The sequence below is a fragment of the Mesoplodon densirostris genome, chromosome 2 (assembly GCF_025265405.1).
Source record: "Mesoplodon densirostris isolate mMesDen1 chromosome 2, mMesDen1 primary haplotype, whole genome shotgun sequence".
In the NCBI taxonomy this organism is placed as follows: domain Eukaryota; kingdom Metazoa; phylum Chordata; class Mammalia; order Artiodactyla; family Ziphiidae; genus Mesoplodon; species Mesoplodon densirostris.
In genome coordinates, this window is record NC_082662.1 from 107590256 (window position 1) to 107604031 (window position 13776).

Here is a 13776-nt window from a genome sequence, read left to right on the forward strand (position 1 = left end):
AAACACTGTTATAGGATATTGAGTAATGGTGCCTGATACACAGTGAGGACTCAGGTGTTAGTTATTGTTTTATGATTAGCATTTTTATGGTCTGCATCAAGAAGGTTTCTTACAAAAAAATCCATACTTCATTAGGACTCTCTAGCCCATGTTCTGACATTATTTTGATAGATGTTTGTGAGGCACCTACAAAAGGCAAGATACCTCCACTGTATTTTGAGTGACAGTCTGTCAAGATGGGTTTGAAGTATGGTTTGTCAGTAGGTGGAGCTACAGAGCACCAAGTTACCTGAGCATTATTACCACCAAGTGTTTTTCATTTCAACTCTCCACAAAACATACAGAAAAAAACAATTAAAATCACCTAGAAGGTAAGCCACAAGTTGGATATCTCTCCAATTTTTCATCTCGATTAAAAGATTGTGCTGAGTCCTGTAAATGGCAAGTGGAAGGGGTGTAAAAACAAATCTAGGTTCTAGCCTTGGCTCTTTTATCAGCTTCCTGAGATCAAGGGACACCTCTCTCAATCATTATGGACTTGGATATTAGACTTGATGAGTCCTCAGGTCACTTTCATACAACAACAGGATTCTCACAAGCCCAACCTCTTCTGTACAGGGATTTGCTCCTTAGAAGTTACCACAAGTCATCTAGTTTTCCTCCTCTGAGATTCTTTCCGTGGTGCCTTTAGTTCTTTGGATGAAAGGTGTGGCAAGGGGGTAAAAAAAACACATGGACAGTTTGATAGATCCACCTTTAATATAGTCATTTTCCAGTATTCATACTAGGGTTTCTTTGAAAGGAAAAACCAACCAAACAAACAAAAAAAAAGAGGCTTGCAGAAAATATGCCAAAGAGGCTCCTTAGAGCCCACTCTAGTCAACCTATTCCAAGAAAAGATCCAAAAAGGGTCTTTTAATTTGGATTCTGGGATGCAGTGTTAGGTGTATTTACATCTGTTCTGATAAAAGGACCACTCTACTTTCTTCTCTTAGGAAATGAGTAAAAATTCTTTGCCCAACATGCTCGTCACTCATATATAAATGGTGACAATTAGCAAAAAACTTACAAGTAATTTCTGTTACAAAATCAATCAGGCCCTGGTGTGCTGAGTCACAATTATCATTTCGGCTTTCAGGTGTGGGAAAGGGATGTGCAGAGAAGGTAGTTTTTAGAGTGACTTGCTACTACTTAGACTGAGGTAAAGGTAAGATGAGAAGCTCCCATTCACTGGGAAAATCTGACTTGTCAGGCCAACTACTCTTGCAGTCGAGCAGAATATACTTTGAAGTGTCTCTGAAATAAGCATAGGAGACAGAACTTGGGACCAGCCTTGGGGATCCTGAGTAACAAATGTGACCAAGGTTGGCTGAATCCAGGTTTAAAGCTGGCAGCTATTGGTTGACTTGCTGATATAAACAGTATCAGTAGTTCAGGTCTTATATTTCCAGTACCCACTTTCAAAACAAGAATGCTTTGAGTCTCAAACATGCTGACTTCTGTGACTTTTCTCTGACTTCTGTGCTGATGAAAAAAGCACTATTCTTGGGAATAAGGAGTAAAGGTTTTGATCTTGGATTTGCTTCTTACTCACGAAGAGATACTGTCCAACCTAATTGTACTCTCTGAGCCTCACACTCCTCAGGTGTAAAATGGCAATTCCTCTCCTATAGATTTCACAGTGGGTTGGTGATATTAAAGTGAGAGACAAATGCAAGGACGTACTTATTAAGAACATAATGTATGGACTCGGGCTTTTGTACAATAAATAAATCAAGCTGAAATAATGCAACCTTCTCAGAAGGTCATACCATGTATCTCTGACTTTAAAAAACAAACAAAAAACCCAAATAATACTTGCTAGAATAGTCAGTGTGGTCTCTTGGGAAATAAACAGATTAAATACAATAAAGTAGGTACCGTCTCAGTGACAAATGAATGATAATCATCAACTTATTTTTATGAGATCTGAACACAAATTGGTTCAAATGGCATCCCAAGGATTATAAGCCTAAGATTTCTACATATTACTTTTTAAAAGGGGTGGGATAGATAAAGTGAGGACCTGTGACAGTAAAGACTTCAGAGAGAGACAAAAATGAAACACCCACTTGCCAAATTGCTACTTACCTCAATCACATTTGTGTGAATAAATGAGGCCGAGTGTGCCTCACATAACTGAGGATTCAGATAGCTATGCCTTCTTTGTTTGCTCTTTTTTTTTTTTTCCCACAGAATTTCACTGATGGGATTTAGAACATTGCTCTATTTGAAGGCTACAAATCATTATTCATCAAAGGAAGCCAATGATCGGGTATACCAAATTGTGTGTCCCCAAACTATAATTGTTCACTTGTGAGGAAAGCTGCCTTAATAGGAGTGTGTGGATCACAAGATAGAAAAGACTTTTTGTGACTCGTTGAAACTTCCTATAGAAACCCCACCAATTTCTTCACCTCCTGGCACACGGGATATGCTAATTCTTTGGCTTTTGCTGACCCAACTTGTAAAACCTTCTCTAAGTGGTCCTTGTTCGTCTTCAGTTTTTCAATTTCACTCTTAATTGGAGCAAATTTCTCAATCACAGCATCTGCCACCACCAGCTTGTAGTGAGCGGTGTCGATGCCAGCACTGCGGCAGACCACCTCCTCCACAGGGAGCCCTGTCACTGCTGCGTGGATGGCCACCAGGTTGGACACGCCCCCTCGGCTGGCTGGCTCGTAGGTGACCTCTGAGGTGAAGTCCGTCACAGCCTTGCGGAACTTCTGCACTATCTCCTCCGGGCTGTCTGTTATTCTGACAGTGGCCAGTTTATCAGGGTCTGATTTTGACATTTTGGCAGACGGATCACGCAGGGATTTTACCTTCTTCATTGATGCTAGGTAAAAACACCAACACACACGTACCAGAAACAAAAATCAAACACAAAAACAAAACAAAACAATAAAACACCAATAGGAATGTCAGTGTCTAGATCTTAAAAAGTGCCAAGAACACCATGTAACTTTATTATTTTTATCTGATTATACTCATTGTAATAAATTAGTAATTTCTATAAGCATGAAAGTAAAGGTATCTGAAATGTGTAATAAAATGTTAATATTTTGATCATATTTTCATGCATCTGTTAATGCATATATACACATAAAAACATATAATCTTACACAAATGAAATTGTATCAATCATACTGTTTTTGCTGTGCATACCTGTTAAAAAAAAGTATTGTCTATTTCCTTCTTCTCTGCTCTTCCTTATTGGCTAATCACCCCCTGCCCACAACCACTGCCCTTCCTACCCCCATGCCAGTTTTCACGACCTGTGGCATCTTTCCATTTCTCTACCCATGATTATATAAGTAATTACCAACACACACACACACACACATGCAAGAGTGAGAGAAGTGACTTGTTTATTGCTCTGCTAGAATCAAGATGTTAAGCTGTGTTTCATAAAACCTGTGTTATTAATAATTGCCTAATTTATGGCTATTACAGAAACATCTAAAGTTAAAATAGGTAAAACAACAATTAGCCAAAGCATTAAAATAGTCCTCATTGCTAAAAGAAGGTTGATTTCAATGCATGGGGTGCCCTGAATTTACTTGGGTGAACTGTTGGAATAACTTAGTAATTTATATCCACCTTATGCTTCTAAATTGACACTAGGCACATGTTATACTCTTTAAAATGCAGTCACCTGAATAAAGATGGGCAGAGCTTAGGTTCAGTGATCTCTGCCCCTGCCACAAGTTTACACTGCTACCAAAATATTGATAGAGATTTACAGCTTTTTTTCTCGAGAAGATTCCAGATTAGCAGAGCCTTGCAAGCAGATGAGGTTTTGGATTCAGTAGGTAGATTGTACATTCTATCTCAGTTGTGTATTTAAGAAGGCAAAGTGAGAGGATGATCAATGTCCTCTTGTTTTATCTAGATTATGATCCAGCAGTTCTCACTCTTATGACTTTTGTTCTACTGTGAATAGAGAAGGCAAGGTCAGCTGGCTTTGGAACCAGAAGAGCTCAATGTAGGGCCCAGCTTTGCCACCAGCTAGATACGCGACTTGGATACAAAGTCAGGCTTGCCGAACCTTAGTTTACTCATCTATGAAATAGGGAAAGATACCTGCTCTACCAAATGAGATATGTTTATATATATACATACATATATATATATGAGATACTCTATAATGAAAATGATTATTTGTAGTTTCTAGTCTCTCCCATACTTTTCAAACTTTTGGTTATTTTAGTCAATAATCCAATGAGGTCTACTAGTCCTACATTACAGAAAAAGATGGGATTCTCATTATAAATCCTGAAATCTGTTCACGATGAAGCCAAGTTTAGTCCCAAGAAAGTTCCAAGCTTCTCAGTCCGTTATCCAATCCTTTCTTCAAAATTCATCCTGATTTAAAAGTTGTATGTTTGTTACTTACTCAGAATGGACCTGGGCACTGGGAAGAACTCCCCGTACTTCTTGTTAAACCCCTGAGCTAGATCCTGAACTAGCTCCATGTGCTGGACTTGATCCTCCCCAACAGGAACGTGTGTGGACCTTTAATAAAAGACAGAGAAACTCAGCAAGGCTCCTGCTTATACTAAAATGATATTGCAAGCAGCTGCATTTCCCATGCCTATTTCACTGCTCATGTTCAACAAATGTTCACCAGCTACAGAGGGAATGTTGAGACCCAAGTCTTTATCTGTGTATCAGACAAATGCCAAGGAGACATTTGTCTACTCTAGTTCTGTTTCTTCCATAGCAGAAGAATACAGCCTTCAACAGCAGGGTGACAGGATCTTGCTGGGAGGGAGGAATGGTATCTTATGTAGCACATGTTCCAAGCATAAGTGTATTTTAAACCACTCCCCTTTCCCTCACCCAGTTAGCACATATTATCTTAGCTTTGACCAGATGCTTTCTACTTCAGAGCTTGCACTCACACTTGAAAGACACTCCACCCCACTCTTCAAATCAAAGATGGCAGAAAGCTCTTTGGGCAGGAGTTTTCCTTCCCTGTCACACAACGAGTAACTCAAGATCTTTTTGGAATATGCTCTTTCGTTTTCAAGTAAATTGTAATCACAGAACAATTAATATACTGCAGGGAACTTAAATGAACAAAATCTATTAGTACAATGTTGATGGATCTCAAAAACAATGTTGAATGAAAAAAAGCAAGTCGCAGAAGACGTGTAGAGTACATGAACATTTATCTTAAAAGTACATATGACAATATTATATATTGTTTACAGATGCATACGTAAGTATAAAAACATACTGGAAGCTCCTCTACAAATTCATGATCATAGCTGCCTTTAAAGAAGGAAAGAGAATGGGTCTGGGGAAAGGAACAAAGGAGACCTTGATTTTAGCTGCAATATTTTATTTTATTAAAAAATGAAGATGTAAAATGAAAATTATCAACATATAAGGACTTTATTTATAATTAGTTTAGTCCCATAAATAAAGTTTGCAGTGTTGGATCATGAGGAGGTACATCAAACAAGGAAAGAATTAACCATTATAGAGAAGTCTTGATGGAGAAAATGTTATACTGAAATATTACTGGGGAAGGAGACAAGTGATTTTAAGTATTTATTGTTTGGCTAGGAGTTGACATTTGATAGTATAGTTAATAAAGTGCTGTAGTATCTTGATCAAGGAAGTTTAATATTCTGCCTGTGAAAGCAGCAGCCTTAAAGTAAACTTGAATATTTAAATGACAATTGTACATATGAGTAGAACAATAACAACTTTTCAAAACAACCACAGAGAAGAAAAACTGCTAGAAAACTATGGTACTTTGTTATAGAGGGAACCTCCTAGCCTCGTGGTTAATTAGTGGTCCTTGAAAAACTGGAAGAGATATTATTTTCCTTGTGAATTACTGTCCACAGGCTACTGGTTTATTGAAAATAGTTGTGTAGAGCATGAGGAAGTGAAGGTAGTTTTGACTAGCATGAAGACTAGCTACTTTATCCCTGATTTAAAGCTATACTACAAAGCTACAACCATCAAGCAGATTGTACTGGCAGAAAAACAGACACACAGATCAATGGAACAGAATAGAGAGCCCAGAAATCTTCTTTACATTGGTCTTAGGGATATTTATTTTGGATATGATTCCACAGGCAAGGATAACAAAAGCAAAAATAAACAAATGGGACTGCATCAAACTAAAAGGCTTCTTTGTGAAAGAATTAAAAAGTAAAGTGCTGAAGGTGAGAGAATGAAGCAGGATGAGACCTGGTAGCAGTGTATCCTGGTGACTATTCTTTTTCATGTGATATAGCTGCTCAGAGAATGAAAGAGCCAGGCAGACAGGAGTAGGAGAAAATCTAAGGCAGAAATACTAATCTTAGATAGTATTGTTGCTAGTATTGTTGTGTTGCTTAGTTGAGCAACACAAGCAATTGGGCTAGGTACACAGCGCATATTCTGCTCTCCTGTTTAATTCTGAGCAAGGAATTCAACTAGCGTCCAGGTAGACAGAAAGTGGACACAAGGGCCTTTCATAGATTTTGTCTATGGGCAGACACTATTTGAATATAGTTTTCTTGTTCCAATATGGATTTTAAAAACCCAACACATAAAAATCAATTGATCAAACAGACAAGTAAAAGGCCCCAATAACAGGGCCTATGAAAAATATCATGGAACAAAGGAAGGGGAACTTTACCCTTCAGACCCTGAGGAAGGTCAAACATTTGAAAAAAAACTTCTACAAGAAACAGATAGTTCTGTCTTGTTTTTTAAAGAAAATTGCTGGGTAACCTCAATAGGATTAAAAAATGCATGGCTGTTATGAGATATGAGCAAGAAATCACAAAAGGAGAAAAACATAGGTGGTGATAGAAAACAATAAAATGAAGGGAAAGTGAAATGATGAAACAAAACCAAACACATAATAGAATAATTGGGAGAAGTAGGAGCAGAATCCTAAGGACAGGTCATATCAGTGACATGGATAAGAAACTTGAGGCTCTTCAGGAACTCAGAGCAAGAGGAAAAAAAGAAGTGGGATGAGCAAATGACAGGTTGGAGGACCATCCTCTGATCTAAGATTATGGTCCTCCTCAGGAAGACATCAAGACCATCTGGACGAAGCAATAACCTCAAACAGAAGGAGGCTTTACTGAATTAAGAATAAACAAGTAAGCAAACAAAACTGAGTACACGTATTGAAGGAACTCAACAAGTTTCAGGAAAAAAAGACTGGAGAATCATACCAAAACACAACCCAAAAGAAATTTTAAATGACAAGTTAAAGAAAAAAAATCCTATATGCCACAGTCAGAAAATAAAGACAAAAATAAGAGAAATCAGGTTGATAATACAACAATGGAACAATGTTTATAGGGTTGTGAGAAAAAAGTATTAAAAACCTAGCCAAGCTGTGTTTTATATGTGAACTATAATAATAATTTTGATGATGATAATAAAGTAGCTAATAGCTACTGAACACTTCCTATATGCTGTACACTTTGTTAAGCACTTTTAATGTATTATTATTGTACTTAATCCCATTTTACTGATGAGGCAAGCTGAACAGAAAGAAATTCTCAGGCATGTAAAGGACTGGAAAAAAATTTGAAGCAAATCTACGGACTAAAGAACTCAGAAATGGAGATGCCGAGGTATAAGGACTGGCTGTAAAGACTAAAAACATAAAGTCTAAATTTTGGTTACAATTTGAAATAGAAAATGATGTAGTCTAAAATCAAGCCATTTAAATAACAACAATCTATTGAAAATCCCAGGTTAGTTTACAAAATCAAAACGAAGTGTGAGTATAGACTGAGGATCTACAAGTGTGATTAATAACCCATCTTACCACATGATATCACGATAACATTTTTTATTTGGAATGATTAGCAAAAGATTCAAAAACATATTTTTGAAAAGAGAGAAACTGGCATATAAATGGACAATGGTTAGACATTATATGGCCAAAAAACTGACCCAAAACCTCTGGAGCAACTAGCTCAGGAGGCCAAACCACAGTCTCTGCAGCAATCGGCCCAGCATGGTCAAGACTTGGTCAATGACTGCCAATGTCCCAGTTCTTTGTCCTAGCTTTGTCCAACTCAGGACCGACCAGAGAAAGTCAAATATGCTTCCCAAACCAATCACATAAGATGCCCCATTTCTAGTTAGTCAGCCTCCAGCTTCCCCGTGGCAACAACCTCTAAACAGAGCATCCCTGAAGACTTTCTTTCCTATAAAGCCTCTGTACTCCCCTGCTTGCCTGCAGAACACAAGTAATGGTGGCTGAGTCTTTTGCTATAAGTTCTGAAAGGCTGTTTTCTCATTTGGGTGGTCTTTGTTTAAAGATGGTCACTGCTAGAATTAAAAACAGAAAGCACACCTTCCAAATCATTGGAATACATAAAAGCAAAAAAAACCACAATCTATATAGCAAAAGGTAGAAAACAAAGAAAACATTAAAATCAATAAAAACAGAAAACATTTAATGATGTGGGAAAATATAAGACAAAAAAACGAAAACCTAGGACTCAAGCTTTTTGGAAAATACATATAATGTGCATTCAGATAAAGGAGAGGCCACAGCAGTTAGAGGGGGCGCTCTGCTGTCAGGCAGTTCTGGGGTCAGATTCCTGCTCTGCCACTCACCAGTTGCGTGTTCCTGGGAGAGGTATTCAACCTAAATCTCTTTCATTTTTAAAGCTGACTAATAATAAGTTCCTACTCATGGGGTTGCTTGATGAGTGAGTAAAATAATGCATGCAAAGCTCACAGTTTGATGCCTGGTAGACAGTGTGCAAACAAGGAATGTTAACTTCAAAAACTGGTTTGGAGGAAATGCACCAATATGTTAAAAAGAACAGAAATAGTAGCAGTGATTTTTAACTTTTTCTTGTTGAATAGAGAATGCTTAAACTATATTAGAACATTGAAATGAACCTGTGAGAGACCATTGACTCTCCTAACACTAGACCCTATAAAGACAGAAAACAAAATGGTGTATCCTGGAAAGTTTACAATTCAAATGTTTAAGGCAGGGAGCTGGATCTACTGAACATATTGCTCTTCTATCCTACCAGAATGTTCCTCCCTTAAATCCTGCCTATTGTTGCCTTGATTTCAGGTCTAAGCTTAAATATCACCTCTTTGGAGAAGACTTCCCTAACTACCGTCTCCACAGTTGGCTTCCCCCTCTTATTCTTTTTCACAGTATCTTATTTATTTTCTTTATAGTATTAACCCTAGTCTAATTATTTTACATCATTTGTTTGTTTATTTAATTGTATGTTGTTTTCTCTCCTGCTATCAAATAAGCTTTTTGAGAACTTGTCTTGCTTTTCAATCTATTTCCAACACCTACTAGATTTGCCTGGTAGGTAGGAGAAGCTCAACAAATATTTCTTCAATAAATGATGATATTAAGAGGAAGTAAGTATAATGTATATAGTTATATACCAAGAGAAAAATTATAATAAAATCAGCTTATGATCAGACTGAATCTAAATCATAGCTCTAACAGCTACTAGCGAGTTACCATAGCCAAGTGTCTTACTGTTCCTAAGCCTCCATTTCCTCTACAAAATGAGGATCATAATGGTGCTTACCTCTTACTATTGTTTCAAAGATTAGATGAGCTAACCAAGCATAGCACAATACTTGATAGTAAGAGCTCAATCAACACTGGCTATAACATATATTCATTAATATCTGATACCATGAAGGACAAAATGATACAAGAAAGGTATATTAGGGACCTTGATGTGAGGTACCTTGTGGCTTTTTTCAAACCAGGACCATTTTCCTTTTTGATAGCTGACTCATACCACGAACATAAATATCAACATAAAATCCCAGAGACAGTCACAGACCTGGGCAGCAATCCTGATTTGGGAAGAAGAAATATTTCAAACTGATAGTTCATATATCTGATTAGGTTATACCCAAATATAAATGGTATGTTATAGGAATTCTGAGGAGTCTTTTAATTTAAGGAAAACAGAGACAGGATAATGAAGGCAAAGGGACAATCCACGGACCATGACAAAGGATCAGGAAGTAGTTTCTCTTCTTCTAAGGTCAGTAAGTGAATTTAGGAAATTCTACAAAATGATTGTTAGGCCATGTCCAGTGCTCTCTTCCACACAGCCTGGAGAAGAAAGTCACTGGATTGACAAGTGGCGAAAACAAAAATGTTCTTTTATGTTCCCCTCATGTCCACCACCCTGTACGTGCTCCTGAGATGTACGTGCACACACCCACCTTCCTAAATTCCTGTCCTTTGACTGGACTTGGCACTCCTGTCTTGTAATTATAGTGAGGCTGACATGCAGAGGTTACCTTGACTCCCCCAAACCAAATTAGCCAACAGGGCAGGTTAAAAAGCAATTACAGTAGCCCATAGGAAATCACAATGGACTGCAACTAACACAGAAAAAACAATTACCATAATCAATACACTTTAAGCACATCAAAATGAATATTTCCACATGTCAAAGTGGTTCCAGATTCACCAAGCAACCAAACTAAACAGAAAACACATTTAGTTTTCATAATGACTCTGCATGTGTCTTTGCCTTATGTCGGATCCTAGCCTCTTTTCTTACAATTCTGTGAGGTTTTGCTTTTTCAAAAAAGGATTAAAAAAATTTTAATTTTTTTCACCTGGACCTATTGCTCCACTTGGCTTTTTCATCTGATTTTAGTTTGTTTGTTTCTAGTCTTTCCTCCCTCTGCTCCAGCTGGTCCTTTCACCTCCTGTAATTTATCTTGGCCCTTACTTCTCATCCATTGAGTTTACACTCTACATTAATTCAGTCTGTCTTTGATTCTGTTCACTTATGGGGCTGATTCTCTTCACATTTCAACCTCTCTACTCACACTCTTCCTCTCACTTCAAATAATTTAGTGCTGTTCTTTTAAAATTTATACCCTACATAATGATCTCCATATTAATATGTCTTCTCTTTTTCCCCATTTTCTTTTCTTTTTTTTACTTACCCTGACTGTACTTTCTTAGACACAACATAAAACAAAAGTCTTTCATAATTTTGATTGTTACAACTTCTGTCACACAATAATGCGTCTGATCATCTTCCTTGGTGACTAAACCATTTTTCTTTTGCTTAGTTCCTTGTGGCATCTACGTTTACTTGGGATCCACCCCACCCCTCTGGCAGAATTAGTGTCCAGATGAATAATCATTGCCTACAAATATCTGCTCACAGATATCTGTTCTCTTATTTTTTTTCCTACTTCGTTGGCTGTGTTTATGCATTTTCGGTGCTACTGCCTTTAACCCGCCTGGCTGCAATAGGAGTTTGGTGCCGTTTTTCCTTTTGTAAAGGATTAATTCACCACCACTGGTTGCTTGTTGGATATATTGTAATGACTCTTTAATTTAGCAATTATTTTTTGAAGACCTATGCTATGCAAGGCCTGGTGCCAGTACTATGAGAGATATAAAGAAGGTTTTAACTTCTAGGGACTTAAAGCTTCCAAGAGGAGAGAGAACACCAACTGAAGCTATAAATTCTTCTGGCTAGTCCTCTTACAGTATTTCCTGTCTCAGTGAATGGCAACACCATCAATCCAGCTTCATAAGTCAGGAACCTGGGGACATCCCTGATAGCTCTTTCTCATACACATCCAATCCATTATGAAATCTTATCCATTTTATATCCTAAAATCTCTTAAATTTGTCTCTTCTCTTCATCTTCACTGTCACCACCACGGTCTAAACAGGCTAACGAAAGAGCCTCTTAATAGACTACCCTGGCTGCTCTTGTGCCCCTATAACTCATTCTGTGTATTTTAATTAGTTCTTTTAAAAGTACAAATCAAATCATTTCACTCTGTCCTTAAAAGTGCACAAACAGCTTCCCTCTGCTTTTAGAAGAGTGTACTGGATTGTCTCTTGACCTCTCAGCATCATTGTTTCCTTCTACGTTATTTCTTGATTTTCGGGGGCTAGCAGCCTGTAAGCTACATTTCTCAGACTGCTTTCCAGTAGGGTTCTGGTTTACTGTAGGCACTTGTCTGATAGCTCAAAAGTGAAAGAGAAAGAGAAGAAATGATTGCTTTTGCTGTTGTGGGTAAATGTGTGAACCTCAGCACAGTACTGAAATGACATTTGGCCAGCAGCTTTCAGAATCTCATAAACATTCAGGACACACTGACTTCTCAAAGAAAGAATGTAATGCAAAAACTAGCTGTCTCCAAAGCAGTTTTAGGAATGAATTATCTCAACTGTTCTCAATGGCAGTGGTCTGATCCTCAGACATTACAGCAACTCAGCTTCTCTCTGGAATTACCAAGTCTGACGTTTCCGACCAATCATCTTACTCTCTGTACTCTTGGCTTGGGGTTGGTTTTGGTTCTGCTTACTCATAGTTCCTTGAGGCCTCTCTTTCCACATTTTCCTATGTCATTTTAGCTTTTGCTTTCACTATCTTCTTATCCTCTTCCTGTATTTCTCTGTTCGAGTTCTTGAGAAAGAGAAACTGAGTAGCCCAGGTAATCACTCTCATCTCTAGTTGAGCAGACTTAGTGGTACCTCTCTAAAATTTCATTTTTTTATCTGTAAAATGGGAATAACACCACTTAACTGTCTTACAGAGCTGTTGTGAGAATCTGAATAGATAATGTATGTGTAGCAGCCAACATGGCACCTAGCAAATAATGCTCACATGTGAATTCCTTCTTCCCTTTCCCTCAAGTCCATGCATAGTGCATTTTTCTAGATTAGTGGCATTACAGTTACTTAACAAGTATTTGCTGTATGTTAATAAAAACTATGTATGTGTGTATATATATGTGTGTGTGTGTGTGTGTGTGTGTATATATATATATATATATATATAGAGAGAGAGAGAGAGAGAGAGAGAGAGAAATATTTACTTAATATATATATCTAGCTATTGGAACTTAGATATTCAGAATAATAATGTAGATATAAAATAAAAAATTATAAACACTTGTTATTTTTGAGTATTTTGTCTCTCTTCAAATACCTGCTATTTTATTATGCTCTCAAGCTTAAGATGGTCTCAGGTCTCCATTCCTGGGTTCCTTACGAAGTTCTGCCAAAACAATACATAAATCTCTAATACACTTATCTGGAAGACTCCTCTTCCATTCCCTTCCCTCATGTTTGTTCTCCAGTCCACCATGTACCACTCATTCTAATGCTGATTTTGACAAAAGCAAACATGAAATCTATAATTGCCCTGCACATCAACATTTTATGAAGAGGCCACATATACATTTTCTGGTGAGAGAAAATATGAATGTTTTTTTGTATCTATTTTTATTTTTTGTATTTATCTGTTTATAATGTATATATTCATAGACATTCTAGTTACGATATTTTTCAAAATCCAGAAATATTTGAAACAAAACCAAACAAAAAGTAACCCCAAGTGCTTGAGCTCTGTTATAGGCAAAACAATGGTACAGGCTAAAAATCAGACCTGGGTTTGAGTCCTGCCTCTGTTACTTATTATCAAGCAATTAGGAAATTTCTAAACTTGGAAGGAAGCACAGTGATATAGATGAGAGAGCTGATTTTACTGTACTTGTCTGCACACGTTGCAGTGGTCCAAATGACACATGTACCCTGGTGTGGCAATGGCGCCCCGGGGAATAGTCTGAGGAAGATGGCAGGAGGAAAAAGCTCAAAGGAACAGAGTCTATGGGATGGAGCATGGTGGCTGGTAGCAGTATGTCCAGCCTGAGACCAGACAGGAAAGAAACGTAGGGCTATCTCTCTCTAGAAAAGGAGCATGC

The 13776-nt window shown here is 37.6% G+C and overlaps 1 protein-coding gene across 1 annotated transcript in view; it reads right to left on the minus strand.

Moving 5' to 3' along the window:
• Window positions 1-755: 755 nt before the first annotated feature.
• WARS2 (tryptophanyl tRNA synthetase 2, mitochondrial) overlaps window positions 756-13776 on the minus strand; it is an 86042-nt gene continuing 73021 nt past the window's right edge. Inside the window, exons 5-6 of the mRNA XM_060090365.1 lie at window positions 4439-4557; window positions 756-2878 (exon numbers count right to left, since the gene is read on the minus strand). Of these exons, the coding sequence (XP_059946348.1) occupies window positions 2430-2878; window positions 4439-4557 (568 nt within the window). The 3' untranslated portion in view covers window positions 756-2429. The remainder of the gene's footprint in view (window positions 2879-4438; window positions 4558-13776) is intronic.